This window comes from Vanellus vanellus (assembly GCF_965231255.1).
Source record: "Vanellus vanellus genome assembly, chromosome: 5".
NCBI classification, from domain to species: Eukaryota; Metazoa; Chordata; class Aves; order Charadriiformes; family Charadriidae; genus Vanellus; species Vanellus vanellus.
In genome coordinates, this window is record NC_138910.1 from 44,292,609 (window position 1) to 44,309,203 (window position 16,595).

General features: G+C 42.3%; 1 protein-coding gene across 1 annotated transcript in view; it reads right to left on the reverse strand.

Annotated features, from left to right (window-relative positions):
• HDAC4 (histone deacetylase 4) overlaps positions 1-16,595 on the reverse strand; it is a gene marked incomplete at its 5' end in the record, with an annotated part of 175,770 nt that overhangs the window by 44,922 nt on the left and 114,253 nt on the right. Inside the window, 3 exons of the mRNA XM_082484010.1 lie at positions 6,337-6,470; positions 13,191-13,377; positions 15,149-15,406. Coding sequence (XP_082340136.1) covers positions 6,337-6,470; positions 13,191-13,377; positions 15,149-15,406 — 579 coding nt within the window. The remainder of the gene's footprint in view (positions 1-6,336; positions 6,471-13,190; positions 13,378-15,148; positions 15,407-16,595) is intronic.

The following is a 16,595-nucleotide window of genomic DNA, read 5'->3' on the forward strand; positions in this document are numbered from 1 at the left end:
GGTAAGTCAAGAGGTGGTCATGAGAGAGGGGAGGGAGTTATTTAGAAATAAGGATTGCTTTGCTTCAGAAACATGCATGCACTCCTCTCCCCTCCAAAACAACAACAACAAAACAAAAAAGAAGTATATCATATGGCTTAGAATTACTTCACGATTTTTTGTCATGATTTGGACTAAAACACTTTAAAAGGAGCTGTCATTTTGGGGGGTTGTTTCTACAGAAGGAACGACAGGACTATTCTTCTTTGCAATAGTAAAACTAAAATATAAATAGTTAACAGCACAATATTGGAAACTTCTGAAAACCTCTTGTAGAGGTCCCAGGGTCACCCAAGATGCGAGCCTCAGCAACAAGCATCCTGCTGCACAGCCCATGCACCTCCTGCACAGCCTTCACCCTGACTTTGTCAAAGCCAGTTGCTTTTTTAAGACTTTCATGTTCCTGAAGAAGCAGAGTTTCTAATGAGAACAACAATAAAAAAAAGGATAACTTAAAGAAAAAAAAAAGAGGAAAAAAGAAAGCACGTTCCTGAAAACAATAGACTTTAAACGGAAAGCTTGTTTTGAAGAGAAGGTCAAACTGTGCCACTCACTCCTGAGAACTGCTGCTACTCAGAAAGGACTGTTGAGTGCCGTTTACTTTGCAAGGGAGTGCTAGGGACAAGATGCTTCAAACGCATCGGCACTTCCAGCCAAGCAGTGCCTGCTTTTGCACCATGCTGCCATCTCTGGCTGCTGCCTGGCCCAGCCAGAGCACCCTGGGGTGCAGCACACCAGGGACACAGGGACTCCAGGACCTCCGCCTCTGAAGCACAGTCTGAGGAACAAACTCGAGGGATTCTTTTGTCTCAAACCTTCAGCATAAGCCTCCATCACGTGTTGCAAAGGACACAGGAAATCACTTTGTAAAACCATTTGAGGCATGAGGCAGAAGAAATCAAAGCACGGCAGGAGTGCTCATGCACTCTGCCTCTCCTAATTTTGGCATTTCTGCTCTCCAGTTCCTCTTTCATTTTCTCTGTGCTCTGCTCCACCACCTAGCATATTTCCTGAGGTTAATGATAAGGCAAAAATACATCATCCCATTAAAGAGGCAATAATCACAAAAATGCTAGACCCAGAAGGGATGGAAATATCTGGCAAATCCCCCTTGAACTTTTATCCTGTCTTTCCTTTTTGTTCACAGTAAGCCTGCCTCAGTCCCCCCTTATAGGCTTTTACAGCTTCCCTCTAACCCATATGCCAACTCTTTTCCTTTGAACAAGATGTACTGACCCATTTTCAGCCGCTACATTTAGGTGACATACAGAAACAGCATTTTGTATTTCTTGGTTTTACATGAAGACACCAGGAGAATGGCTGCCTGTCGCAATAACACGCCAGCTCCTCCGTGGATGCAAACAGCTTCAGCTCCCCGGGATGAGAAAGGCCGCTCCCATTTAAAGTACATCGTTTTACCAAGACATTCAAGCTCCATGCTCTTTAGGACCGTATCAGTGCCACCCTCCCCTCCATGTGACATCCATAACCAAATGGAAACTATGAGTGGATGGAGAAGTTCCTTCTGTGCTGCAAGAACAACACAATCAAGGAAAAAGCTACTACTTACTGAAACAAATACATATCACAAACATCATAGCAAACATTGCCTGGTTAAAAAGGATTATGCTTGAGATGCTTTTGCACCTTTCCCACCTCCCAGCTCACACGCCACAATATTTGTCCTCAGCTCTAACACAAAACCACCAAGAAAATGAGTTAAATCCCCCCAAAATAAAGTTGGAGAACACAATACATCGCTCGCTCCTGTTTCCAGACCCATCGCAACTTATATCTCAGTCTACAGCTCAGCCTGCCACCCATGCTCCTAATTTGAGCAGTTCTTCACTGTCTAAGAGCTCTTAAGTCACGATACTCTTATCTTTGAGGCTTCCAATTGCCTATTGAGCTTGCTCACTCCATATTACCCCCTGCCCTTGTCTAACCTCCTTCCCAGATGCTAAACTCTGGCTTTTTAGTTCAGGAGATAGCTTTTTAACCCCTGTGAACTAGTTGGCTCTTTACCCTGTTTCCTCCATGCCTCTCTCTGCACAAAACCTGCCCTTTGTAACACCACACCATCTCTCCTCTCCCACTGCTTTATACACATCCTTCTGCACTCTTCATCCATTTCCTTGGGGCTAGCTTTGAACAACAAAAAAACCCTGCTAGTCTCTTAGTTCGCATTTTATTCACCTTTTCGCCTCATGATGTTTCAAAAGGACAGGGTATGAATCTTGAGGGACCGCGAGCCAGACCTTATCCCAACTGTGGCCCTATAAACACCACAAAAAGCCATGAAAACAGCTATAAAGCTTCTCTCCAGAGACCAACTTCCCAAGCACCACCACCATCACCTCCTGCATGCTCTCAGTGTTTTGTGATGGGAAACCCTGGGCACAGAGAGGCTCTCTGGAGGCTTCATCGCCCAGACCCATCCTGTACTTCAACCAGACACCCACCCAATACTGTGCCAGGAACACTGCAGTCACAGCTCTGCTCTTACAGATCACCCAGCCCAGGGTCTGTTTTTTCATGTCAGTCCTCCACTGCTGCAATTAACCTTCAGCTAACAGTCCTCATGCTTTAAACAACGCAGGGATTCCTGCCAAGATGTGCTTGGAGATGGAGGATCTCATTCGCCCCCTACCTAGTTGAGCAGCCTGGGGATTTGATTACCTCTGAAACACACAGCAAAACCCATCGATTTCCTCACATTTTTGATGAAGGCTGGGAGGATTACTCTATACCATGATTGCTGTTTTTTGTTTGGGGGGGGCAGAGTCTCTTATTGAGATTGCCCCAATTAGTATAATTGTTACTTTTAAATTCTGAATGTACACCAGAGTAATTGCCATATTTTATAAAGCTAACTTAATTAAACAAGCAGTACTCTAAATCGCAGCTGTCGTTAAGTTTGGACAAATGCTTTCACTCCAAAGGGTCATCTTTAAACTTATGCGACTCTGCCAGACTCTTACCTATCACACCGCAAATCTGGCGTGCATTTTCCCCTCAGCTGGATGTAAAACGGTTTTTGGACAACTTTAGCATACACATATCTGTTTCACTGCTGAAAAATGAGAGGTTGGGGGAAGTGATGTGTTTTTTTCTGTTCTAAAAATATTCATGCCCCTTCTGGATCACTTCTATTGCCTTCAAGAGAAATGGTAGGAACTCAGCACTTGGCCGGTTGTCTGGGAGCCTTTCGGCTGCCTGAGAGAACAGGTTTTCACTTAGTTAATTTCTGAAATTTCAAAGCAAGTATTTGTTTGCATGCATGATAAAAATATTTATCTGTGAGTCCTTTTCTGGCTTAAGGCGTGTGTGCAACAGAAATGCCAAAAGAACATTTCCAGGAGACAGACACCAAGAATTGTTTGAGCTTGCATGAGAAAGCGGAGCTGGGATTTATTTTCAGTGTGCAGTCGTGGGGGAAAAAAGGGCTGTTAAACTCCTTCTGGAAGAGGACAGGGACCCAGTGGAATTTTGCCTGATCCCGCACAGTGTGTATGGGATTATTTATTATGAAGGGTGCTGCGTTTTTAATCTGTGTTGAGTGACTACTTGCAACCAACAGAATCAAACTACACCCACACCTGGACCACAGCAAAGGGCTGTTAAGGAACGAAGGGTAAACGTGAGGATAAGGCAATGTCAAAGTTCAAACTGTTCTTTTACAAATATGAGCTGTAAGAAATGGATTAAACTACATAATCACAAACAATTTTCACATCAGGCCCTTGAGCTTACTTAACTGGCTTATAACGTCTGAGGCACAGGACAGCAGACCTGCAACAGCGAAGATAAAAGTGAGTGTGCACAGATGTGTCAGTCAGCAAGACCAGCCAAAAAAATAGCACAGAATAAAACAGGAGCTCAGCTAAAAATCAAGTGTACAGCCTGGTAAATTTCTGTGTGCTATAATCAAGGTGTTGCTGCTGACTCGCTGCAGACCTACTATTAATTCTGAAAATATTCACTTCTTTCAGAGTGCCTGTAGGGCTGCTATGCAGATGGAGTAGTTATAATCCATAAAAAAAAGTGTAGATACATAACAGGTTGCATTACCATCCTCATATAAACAGGTCTGTTAAAGCTTCACGCATCACAAGCACACTACTGGGGGTGGGGATAGACGACACAGCTCATGCTGTCCTGCACGGAGCTTTGGCATAGGCAAATGGGATTTGAAAAAGTAAGATAATTACTAAAAGTAATCATAATCATTAGGCCAGACTTCAAAATTCCTTTTAAATCATCCATATAATGGAACATGTCCCACAGAATGAAGCTTTCTACATGTTAAGTCTACAGCATTCTTTCCCTTGCAGTAAGGATCGAAGTCCATCATCCCAGGCAATGCCAACAGCTCACGCCCATGCTCCAATCTAGCAGCAAAGATCACTCATGTCTAAAAAGCTGCTCTCTTGCCATGCAAGGGCACCTGATGTGAAGGTAGTCTTCACTGAAAGAAAACCCTATATGGTCCTCCACTCAGCTCATTGATAGACAGGTTCCAACTGAGGAGCTTCAGAGAGACTCTGAAGGGCAGGGAAGTGACCAAATGGCTTTGCAATGCAGAAAAAAATTACATAAGTCAAAGACAGTGGAAAGTGAACAAGTGGCTCCAGAAAAAAAACCCTATCAAGCACAGAAGAGCGAAGTGAGAAGGTAGGAAGGAGATGGAGAACAGGGAAAGGTTGTGCCCATTGAGCTCATGAGAAAAGTTAAGATAAAGAAGGAGACTTTAATGCAAGTCTGGGCACAGTAGGGATAAAGGAAAGCTAACTAGAGAGAGAAGCAAGTGCAATTAGAGCAGCTGGTTATCCTGAATTGGCAGGTCAGACCTTTAAGAAACCCATCAGAGAAGAAAACACTGGAATTGAGGCAGGAAGCTAACATCATGTATTTATTGTTTTCAGAAAAAGGAATAGTCAAAATGAGGCTGAATGTCACCAATGGTCTGAAGCGAAACACAAGTGGAAAGCAAGTGAATATCAAGAACAACTCCAACTGTGAAAGCAACTGAAAATACCAAATGAAGGAAAATAACCCGGAATAATACAATGAAGATCTTCACACATTAGTGAACATCTGTAACACAAATCTAGGAAAGAAGGCAATTAGCACTGCAGGATTTAACTCCTGCTTCTAAACAGAGAAGCGAGACAGCAGTGGGGTACTTGTGTTTTGGTTTGTTTTTTTTTTTTTGTTGGTTGTTTGGGTTTTTTGGTCCCAAATAATAATCCCAAAATTCTATAAAGTGGGTGTCCGTAGACAGAAACAGGTTTGAAGTTCTTCCTTGCGCTCTTCAGGGCTAAATAAGGGTAGGACAGGGAACTTTAGCCAATGGCAATGCTGCCACCACGTGGATGTCTTTTCTGCTTGCTCAGAAAATATGTCAAGCCAGATGCTGACATAACTCAAATATACTATGTGATTCAGTCCCCTTAGATGCTCAAAGAACTGATGAACACACAGTACCATTTATTTATCATCACTGCTATTAGCTATGACTAATAATAATAATTAATTGCTATTCTTAATCTTTAGGCTTTTTATTTTAGTATCTAAGCTTTTCTCTTAGTTTGCCTTGCTTTTAAAACACGTATGTCCAATAAAGTTAATTTAACCTCTTGTGATGGAACAGTGCCTCATTCTTTTTACCGGATCTTCACTATAGGTTGACCATTACTTATCAAAGAGTATTAAAAAGGTTATTAAAACACAGAAATACAAAGTTGTTGCTCCACAGCTTTTGTTATGATTGGAGTGATAACAAATAAACACAGTCACTTCGTGTGCTCTCAGCTTTGGCAGCTTCAAAATCCAATGTTTGGCAGGGATTTCCAGTTTACAGGGAATAGGACTGAAAATTACAGAAGCAGCTTCACTGCAATGTTGGGCAAGAGCATTCTCCAATGTTTCATGAAATTTCTAAGAGTCATTGCAATGCAATGAAATCAGATCGCTAGAAAAGCACTCCTGACAGATGCACACACGCAAGCATATGCAGTCATCTAGGAATGGATTAAATGTAGTTCACATATGGCAAAATATTGCCAACAGCTGGACCTATAAAAATCTCAAGCCAGAATCCAGTATAAAGTTTGCACATCCAGGTAGCAATGAACAGCCCGAACTGCAGGTTTGGTACATACGCTATTGCCCAGACCAGAAATCAACCCCTTGAAATGCTCATAATCCAGCAGTTGAATCAGCCACACAAATACAAATTCTCCCTTTCTCCCACACCCATCACCTCATCTTCCCCTTCACTGGTATTGTTATTACCTCACACTTGCCACGAAGACCCGTCTCCTGGAGCCGGGACCAGATGCTCTGGATCCTCCCCGCGTGCTCTGGGTGGCTGTTTGTGTTTCCACAGGTACACTGGTGTTTCAGCATCAAGGTGTCATACACAAGGCCTGCAGCAGAGGTTACAAAGTTGCTCTCAATTAAAAAAAAAACAACACAACTTTGCCAGATATATGGAAAAAAAACTCTTTTTTTTTTTTTTTGACTATAGCACTTTATATTCAACTGAACACTTCTAGACAAAGGCAGTGTGTGTTTTACCAGGAGCCACAGAGCTCTCTAAGAAATGAAAATCCAACATGCTGCTTTGAGACAGCACCAAATGTGCAATGGTGCCTTCCTCTGGAAAGCCTGAACAGATCCGGAAAAGAAATTAGTCACCAACATCTCTGTAGGCTGAAGTTGTGAGAGTAAGAGAAGGAGGTGACAACTGAGTACGGATGTGCCGGCAGAGCAACATGATTGAGGAGGGGACTGACTTGCAGCTTTTTCCACTGGGTACTTTTATAATTGCTGCTAAAATGACTCTAGGTCTTGGGATTAAAAATCAGAAGGAATATGTTTCATAAAGTAGTTTGTGCTGAAGTCTTTGCATCAACATTATTTGACAACATGCTAATTAAGGCTGTTAGCACACACTTGGGCATAATTATTCAGCACGATATGTAGGTATTTAGCAGTGTTGTTTCATTTGAATGTGGGAGTCAGGCAGCTAAATCCCTTGCATTACCAAGTATTTATGGCATGACAACAGCGTAGGAGACTTTGATTCATGCTCCAGAGTTGCCTGGGTATGTTTTTGGAAGGGAAGTTATGATTTCATAGCCAATGTTCCACTGGAGGAAAACAGCAGGTTCTCCACAGCTATGCAGTCCCGGTGACAAAAGACCTTCTTTTTTCACTCCAGCAAAAGAGACATAGTCAAATGTTCAAATCTACCCTTCCATTCAGCCAGAAGCTCCAGAAAACAGAACAAAAGGGTTTGTTTTTTTTTCCCCCCAAGGGGTAAGGTTTCTTGCAAGAAATATCTGTTTGAAAGCACAGTATAAAGTTGCACATCAAAGGTCCAAAGCTTTTGAATTAGCAGTGAAGGCAGGAGCTATTCTCCCAGATCCCAACGTTAAAGGGTCTGCACTCCAACCAATATCACTCCTCTGAAATCCCAGAGAAGCACACCTCTGCTGCAGTGGACAGCATGAATACAGCTTAAGGAGCTTACCAGAGCTGGCTTTCATGTAGCCAGTCCAAGTACCAATAAACAGCACAATTTGCAACTGCATGGAGTTCAAAGGGGCTTCTAAGAAACCAGACTCTGAGAACGTACATGGACATGTAGCCTGGAGCTCAGTGCCGTGCTGCTGCTTGCACCCAAGCTTGGCTTGAGCTGCAATCACACCTTTTGACTGAGTGTAGGCATGTTCTGCCACTGAAAAATTTGGCTTTACCCTCTGAGGCAAACCCTGGCACTGACGGCTTTCAGGTATTCAGCCTCAGAGAATGTATCTGGCAGTTCCTTGCTTTGCTGTAGGTGAGTGCAAAGTAAAAAAAAAAAAAAAACCAACCCAAAAACAAACAAACAAAAAAACGCAAACCCAAACCACATTCAGTTCTAGGAAGAGAACAGAGCTCCGGTTAATTGACTGCCTTTGGGTTAGCCAAAGTTCAGTTAAATAAGATCATGCTGAAAAGCTCTGTAGAAGTCTCCCATGTTCAATTCACAGCATCAAACTTCATTAGGAGTTGCTGGGCAAAGCCAAGCACTGTAAATTTCACCCGAGAAGAAGCTGTAGCCCATAAGAACTCCCCAGTTTGAGTTCATTTAAACTAGCACAAGGTCTGCAGTAACCTCGCCTCTGAGGTTAATTTATTTCTGAAGGAAACTCATCTTCAGGGGACATCACGCATTTTGACAAAGTGTCTGTTACCCTAAAGAACCCTATGTAGATGTCCTCCTAGATCATACCGGACTACACTCTATTTGGCTAAATCATTCATATTAAGAAAAAAGAAAGTGGTTTGGCCTTCTTTGACTTCCAGGCATATCTACAGGGACTACAACTAGGCTTTATAGATTTAAAGCCAAAAGGTGCATGTGTATCTATTTAATGTATATATGCAGAGTCAACAACTAGCGCTGAATATAAAAAAAAAAAAAAAAAAAGTAGAAGCACCAAGTGATTCCTCAGATAGCTCCTGACCCGTCTGGGTGCAACTCTGACTCCCTTCAGTCCATGGGCAATCTGCTGTTGGCATCAGGAGGGCCAGGACTGCACTCTCTGAGGGCACTGACCTGAGAGACCAAGGACTAAAAGATAGTGCAATTCAGGTGATGGCCAAAGAGAAGGGCAACGGGACAGCACACTGCTTGGAGCACAGGCAAGAGAGTGCATCAGAGAATTCACTAATGGAAACAGGAAAAGTAAAATATAAGATACGAAAGCTAAGAAGAAGCTGCACTGCATTTGTAAAGGACACTCCAACCTGGACAAAAATCTGAGACTAGTTCAGGCCATACCTTCATGAACTTGTGGAAAAACGCATTTTCAAGCTGTGTGTTTTAAGCAGCCTTTTCTTGCTCACCTCCTGAATTCCAAGACAATGCTTAATGCTGTTGCTCTAACAAATCTTTTCACTGCTTCGGAGCTGGGCACAACCTGGCAGTGAGTTATGCTGAATGCACTGCAAAGCTGGAAGGGGTCTAAGACCATTTAAATAGTTGATACGTGAATCTGTTTTGCAAGTTCCTTTTCAAATGGTGTTTTCCCCAAGACTTTAAGCTTTAAATAGTAATTCCTGAAAGACTATCATGATGCAACTCTAGGTATATAGGTAAGGCAATACCTAGTCATAGAATCATAGAATGGTTCAGATTAAAAGCCTCCATTTTGTTCTCTATTTTGTACCTGGGTAACCTTAAAGCCTGGTAGGGCAGAAGCCAACACACATCAAACCAAAGATAAACACAAATGAAAAACCAGCTTTTTTGCACAAACCTTACATTCTTCCCTTCCCCCTTTGTCTTCCTACAGATCTGCCAGCTATCTCCCAGTTTTTTTGGAGGAACTTTGGTGGCAGCTCAGAATTAGGCAGTTGCACTTATCAGCTCATCTTGGTGCCACCTAAGAGAGCCACACCGACAAGAGCAAATACAGGTAGCTGCAGGGAAAATCCCCGGCCACACAAACCAGCACCTCCTCATCTTCACCCCCAAGCACTGGAAAGCTTCATGTGTTTGAAATACACGTGTTCATCTACAACAGGTAGCTGAGCCTATTCAACGTAGGCAGATGAAGGGGTTGAAGAACAGGTTTTCAGAAAAGGAAGTGATAGCATGCCTACTGGTCTCTATTTGTTAATGGAGACTACAACAGGGTTTACAGAATTTGGTTCACCTATAAAGTATCATTGAATCATTGGGAAAGGTGAAAACAGTAGTGTCTAAATGTTCTTCTGTACTTCTGTCTAAAAGTTCTTCTGTACTATAATCACACGTCACTCAACCTTTCTCTTTTTTAAAAACTAAACCACTAGAAAGAAGGGAACTGTTCCAAGTTCCTTCCTGTGGTTGGGGACACTCAGATGAAGACACACACACAAAGCAAAGCTTGGCAATTTAAGCTTAAAATACAAAACTACATTGGCCATTACAAGTTAAATTAAGTGGTGCTGGAAGCAATAGTCTTTAAGAGATGAGAAGAATAATTTTTAAAGGTCAGCACTAAAGCATAACCAACTTGCTTTTCTTGGCAGAACAAACATATGATTTGAGGTTCAGATAATTATATTGCTCTGCACAGGAGAGAATAAATGCCTTCATCAGAAATGAAAAATACTTTAATGCAGAACCATCAAAATAATTTGTGGAACCATTTTTACAGGAGACCAAAGACTGGATAATTGGAGCTATGCAAATTAATGGCCTAACCTGAGAAGTCTTATTCAAGTGCGTAGAACAGTGCATGCAGAAGTATTCATTAAAGTCAAGGGGGCTACTTGTGCTAGCGAGGACAAGTTCAAGGACTAGCTTTCTTTTATATGCTAGTAGGAAGGAAAATTAAATGTCATGCTTCGGGACATAAAACTGATTGCTTGAAGAAGTCAGGAAGGGCACCGTTTTCACTTTCATGTGGAGTAATGCACATCATGCTTGAGAGGTGTATTATGTTGTTTTTTCCCTATACCTTTGAAGTCTCAGGTACTGGTCACTGAGAGAGACAGGAAAATAAATTATACATAAACACCAGAATTTCCAGCTGCCTGGTCCTAACTCTGTCCAGAGAAAGCATTAGCGTTTTCTATATAATATCCCAAACATGAAACTGATGAACAATTCCTTTGTCTGCTGGACAATAACTGATCTCTTAAGAGCCACATTCATGTCCGAATGATCATGGTTGGCTTCATTAGGGCCACTGAATGAGGTTTGTTTTTTCCAGCCCTCTCACAAAATGATCACAAGAATTCAAATCTTAATTTCTCTGAAATCCAAAGTGCATGGTCATGTTAGAATCAGTTTCCAAAGCAGTCGCTTATCACACAGATGGATTTTCCTAGTGAAAAAGAAGCCCGGTGCACTTCGGCACTGCTTGCTTTGAAAAATACCCAAGACTTTAATTTCCTGCCTTTCAAAGAATAGTTCAATCCTAGTGATTAAGCTTTAGTATCCACATCCAAAAACACAATCTCTGACACACTGTGAACAACTTCAAGAAAACATCAGCAATCTAACTTGCATGCAGGTGCTCAACAGCTGAAATGCCTGCCTTTCCTCTCTGTGCTTGCATGCCCATAGAGTAGCAGGCTCTTTTTTCCCTGCCACTGTTAAGTAGATAGTGACGGTTAATTAAACTAGTCCTTTATCCTTTATGTGAGGTGAAAGACTAGTTATAGGACTAGTATAAAGGTCTCATCTTTTACACTTTGCACCTTTATTACTGCCAGTAGATGCACAACAATGCTTCCTCCCTTGAAAGCATTTTATTGCGTTTTTCCTCCTCCATATTCACCTAGCATAAACGTAGAGAACTGCACGAGACAGAGGCAACAGAAAAATCAAGCCCTTGCAGTCTTAGCACAGATAAATGCTGTGAAAAGGATATTTAACAGGTGAAATACACTAAGCTTTCTTCATATCATTGCACTGGATTGTGCAGTGCTATATAAAAGCAATGTGATATTCCATCTCTTATTTTAAGCCACTTTTTTTTTTTTTTAAACCCTGCCCCCAAGGAAAATAAATCACAACGTGTCTTTTCAAAGCAGCACAGTTCTCAAATCTGCATTCTTACTGTTACCTCTAATTTTAAATGAAATTTAGAGGCACATATCTGAATCAAATTTATATCCTCTGGTAGGAAATGTTATTGTATGTTCAAAGTCTTGTGTATGATTGACAAGGCAACTTAAATACCGGAGGAGGAGAAGGGAAGAAAGAGAAGGAATGAATAATCTCTAAAAGTAGGGCCAGGCTTCCTTGTTTTTAAAGCACGCGTGGTTTGGGTCTAGTTGTCTTAGATGCTCAAATTTTATGTGGTTTGACCATGAGCCAGGGGATTTGCATGCTTTGCAAAAGCCAAAATCTAGAATAAACTTGCTATAACTGATTGCTTTAGAAATGTAGTTTTGTTGAAATTTAAGGTTTCAATATTAACAACAAATAGAGACTCCAAGGGCTGATTTGCAAAAATGAGATACTACTTGGGTTTTTACAGAGCTGATCGCACATCACTCCCACCCTGCAGCTAGCAGCTGAAGAACAAAGTCATATTTAATGTATCACTATTACTCTACCATCAGTGTCTGAAAATAAACCTGGTTCACAGTGCTGACTTTAATGATGTACAAAGTGTGGGTTCAATAAGAATAAATGGATAAGTAAAAGAGAAACAAAATTATGAGTTGCTCTTATTTGGGCGTTCTGGATTTTTTTTTTCCCTTCCTTTTCCCAGGGCACACATCACATTGCAAAATGTTCATTCACAAAACAGAGCTTGACATTTGGGGAAGAAGGCGGACTTCAAAATAAGCCTGCCTAATCACCCAACATAACTTTCAGCTGTTACTAAGGCTACTGAATAGACAGAAAGGATTTTGGTGGAAAAAGCTGGTTGTCAGGATTCAGGAAGAACAATTATTTTTCACCTTTAACCTTTGTGGGAAATTAACACCTTTTTTGCACTTCTGGTTTTCACTAGACATAAGCAGAACTGCACTCAATTTTCCTTTGAGAAGAATACGCAATAGGTAAGAAAACGCTCTTCAGCTTGTTTCTGCACTCTGACAACTTGAAATAATCAATTCATCTCACTTTTTCTAACCTACAGGCACAGACTCCTGGGCAGAGACTGTGTTTCAGAAGGAGGGGCTGGCACAGAGCTTGGGGTGGATAACTTATGGCATGAGGGCCAGGGACTGGAGAAGGTGCAGAAAATACAGCCGATAGATACTGCATTTGGCATACTGTCCTTTTTCAATAACATTGCTTCTCTCCGCCTTGCATCTAAATCAGTTTTGCCACAGCATATGACTCATCCTTTTTTTCCCCTGAGATACATAATTAAAGTACTGTGCTTCTATTGATTTTTACAGGTTATTTTCTGTCTGGACTGTACGGTGTCTGTCCCTCTGGGGAAGGGACAAGCAGGACAACAGGGTGTAAGACAACTGAATCTTATCCTCAAAGAAGACAAGATGGTATGGAGACCATACACACAGCCGAGATGCAGACCCTGAATAGATGACTTTGTAGGAAGAGGGCAGAAAAGCACAACATAAGGCAAAACAGTAACCACAGTCCTACCGCTTCAGCCTCCACTGTCCCAAAACATTACCTGTTGTGAACCTTGGCTTAGTGGGTGGCTCCTGTACGGACATCGGGAAGGTGGCTGAGGCAGGTGAGGACTGTGCACGGGACAGAGGCCGATGCCCACTAAAAGAGACGGGCATGCCAGCTGCCTCCAGTGACGCCTGGTAGTTTCTCAGCTGGTGAATGCGTTGCTGCTCCAACAGAAGGGCTTGCTGCGGGGAAAAGAAGCAGGTAGTTGCTGAAAGTCTGTGTGGTGCCTTCATAAAAGGGTTTTTAAGGATTTTGAAGGTTCACAGGCTTGGACTCCTTCCCCTGATAAATGCGCGGACACACACGTGTGCAGCAAATGAAGAAGTGCACATTTCTGGAGCGAAGTCAGGAAAGCACAGCATGTTCAAACCACTGCCCTGAAGCTGGTGCCACACTGGCAGGGTCATTAGCAGAAGCAGTCCCATCCACCCTCTGGGACTGGCCACGTCTTCCTCTCCCTGTGCCCCTCCACTGCTGCACTGGTGCATTTAACAGTGTGATGCATCAGACCAGGGAATGAGTCCAGTTCAACTGGACCCCAGGCAGGAGAGGGAGTCTTCAACAAAGCTCATTCTCTGAACAGCCACACCATCAGCTGGACAGGCTTTTGGTCAGAAGAGATGACTGTTCCAGCTTGCCACACTCCCAACCATAGCCCAACAACCTTCCCATTTCCTCTATTTAGTCATTCTCCTCTTTGAGGCAAAATAATAGCAAAGGACATAATATTTTTAAGACTCCTCAGATGTGACTATGCATTCAGGACTAGGGCAGGGTGGGGGGCTGCACTTTCAGAGGAACACAGTATCACTGTGGTCCATTATTAGCAGTGTGTTACATTTCATTTATTTATTTACTAAGGCAAAGAGGCTCAGATGTGACTGTATAAATCAAATAACACTTTGTACAAGCATGGTTAGCAATGGCATTCATCCTTCAAGGCAGTGCTGTTACGAATATAACGCTGCTCAATAAGGAACTGAAAATGTAGTCTCTGAGCAACAGCCAGCGACATTCGTGCAGGACACATAAGTCAGTGCCACAGTGCCAGGAAGACGGCAGCAAGCAGTGAGATGCAAATGACTACAGGGAGCAACCAATTTGCTCCTGATTTACAGACACTGCAACTGTAAACCCGACACAAGTCAAGGGCCGTGGCTTTACTCTGAGAGCTACACCCTGACACGGCTACAGCAAACTGCTCTTGGCTGCAGACCCTGTGCAGGGGTTACACACGGCTGTACATACAGTCAAATGCTGAGTGCTAAGCGCTGCAAAGGCGAGCAGAGCACTGATGCCTTAAGAGAATCACAACCTTCTCACCTTCATTACTGATACTACAACAGGCAGCTTTTGGGAGACTGACATGTAATTGGAAAGATTATGCTATGCTACCTTGTTATTGGATTTATCACTTGCAATCCACAAGCCTCTGGTGTTTACTCTCAGAAGCGAGCAGTGCTGCAATCTCTGGGATCTGCAGGTATGAAGAAGGAACCCCTCCACTGAACCTTGTCCCACATTCCCTTATCCAGCCCTTCTCTGGGGCAGTCAATTTGTTTTAAAACACAAAATCAAAATAAATTCTACTATACTGAATACTCTAAAATACTAAACTCTACTATACTAAATACTCTGCTAATATTTAGTGCTCAAAAATGTTAAGATACACTTTGTCTTCCCAAAGAAACAGAAAATCACTCAGTAGCTGCAAATACATTCACCGTGTTTTGTGCAGATGATCTGGATTCTCCTCCCTGGGCCTTCCCAGTTGACATGGTGACTCCAGAGAAGGATGGCACTGCTTTTACCTGCAGGTTTGTTTACACAGCAAATCCTCAAGACCTGATTCCCCCTAGCTTCTCCCCCTTAGAGTAGTATAAGGTGACTACCAAGAAGCAAACAATCTTCTACAAAGAACCAAGTCCCAAACTTGGTATTTTGTGAGCTCACCTGACGGAAGAGCAGCTCCTGCTCAGCCTGCCTCTGCCCAGGCTCCAGCTCTTGCTGTGGCTCTGCTTCCTCCTCATCGCTCTCAATGGGTTCTTGCTTCACTTGCACCGTGTTGGCCAGCCCTGAGGCCTCCTTTTGGCTGGCGACTCTGTCACTGTATGGCTCCTCCAAAAGGGCTTGGTGCTCCCGTAACTCTTCTTCTGTCTCCTCAGGGTGGCTTTCATGCTGGCGAGCTGGTTCATTGGGTTTTGATATAATCTGAAAACACCCCAGAGGTTAACCAATAAATAAAATGAAACTCATCAACAGGTAAAGTTCACTCTGTTATCCTCAAAGAACTAGCTTCATGAAATGAGCAATTGTGAAAATAGCTTTTATCTCATAAGCTACGTCCAAAACAACCACTCAAAGGAAAGTCGGGTCAACCTTTGGCATTAAGTGCTATGAAATCCTGTGTACCAGATAATTATGGCCCCTTAACTTTCCACTTGATTTTCCCTCTGAAGAAATAAGAGCCTCTTCTGCCTACGCACCCATGGATGCTACTCCATTCACAAACCCACAGAGGAGAAGCATAACAACTATCAATACATTTGGCAATTAAATTCTGAAAAAAAAGTAAGAGAGACACAAACTCTCCAAGAGGATTTCTGCTGCCTTGTTTGCCCAGCTTCTTCTTGAATCACCATCTGAATTGTATCTGTAAAGTGAGAGGCTGTCATAAAGACTCCTCCAAAACTTGCAATCTTTTTTAGTTAAGAGAAAACTGAGGACACTCAACTTGTTTGCTTCTGTACAGACGCAAACTGCAAGGAGAGTGTCATTCTAACCAGACCTTCCTAAGCAGAGGTAGTGAACTTCTCTGAAAGTGGCTGATAAAACAAAGGTAACAATATAATTTGCACTATAATTCACACAGGCTCCGACTTTTTGAAAGTTCATTGGCAAGATAAAATTCACAGTTCTCCATCTCAGACTGCTTATGATTTTTATTTGCAACAACAAAAAAAGTGAACTGTTTTTAAATCCAGAATAGGTAAATAAATCAATTTCCTTTCTTTAAAAAAGCTCAGGCTTTATAAGCCCATTTCATAGGCTTATAAAGAAACTGCTGAACTTTGAAAGTTGTCAGGGCAGAGCTTTAATAAGGATTAGGTCATTGGTATGAAAAGCAATATTGATTTTAAATCTAATAAAGCTAAATCAAAACATGGTTATTGAACACATGCAGAAGGAGTAACTACTTGTAAGTAACTTGCTCTTTGAAGAACAGTGGCTCAAATCTGAAACTATGCCTTTCTCCCTAAATGTAGGAAGAGAGGCTCTGCCATACAACTTAAGCAAACCTATACAAAGCTGATTTAGGCTGACAAAGGTAATATAAAGGATTGATTGCCTGCAAGTATCACAGCAAGGACAGCAAGAGGTTGCTTATAGCTACAGCAGA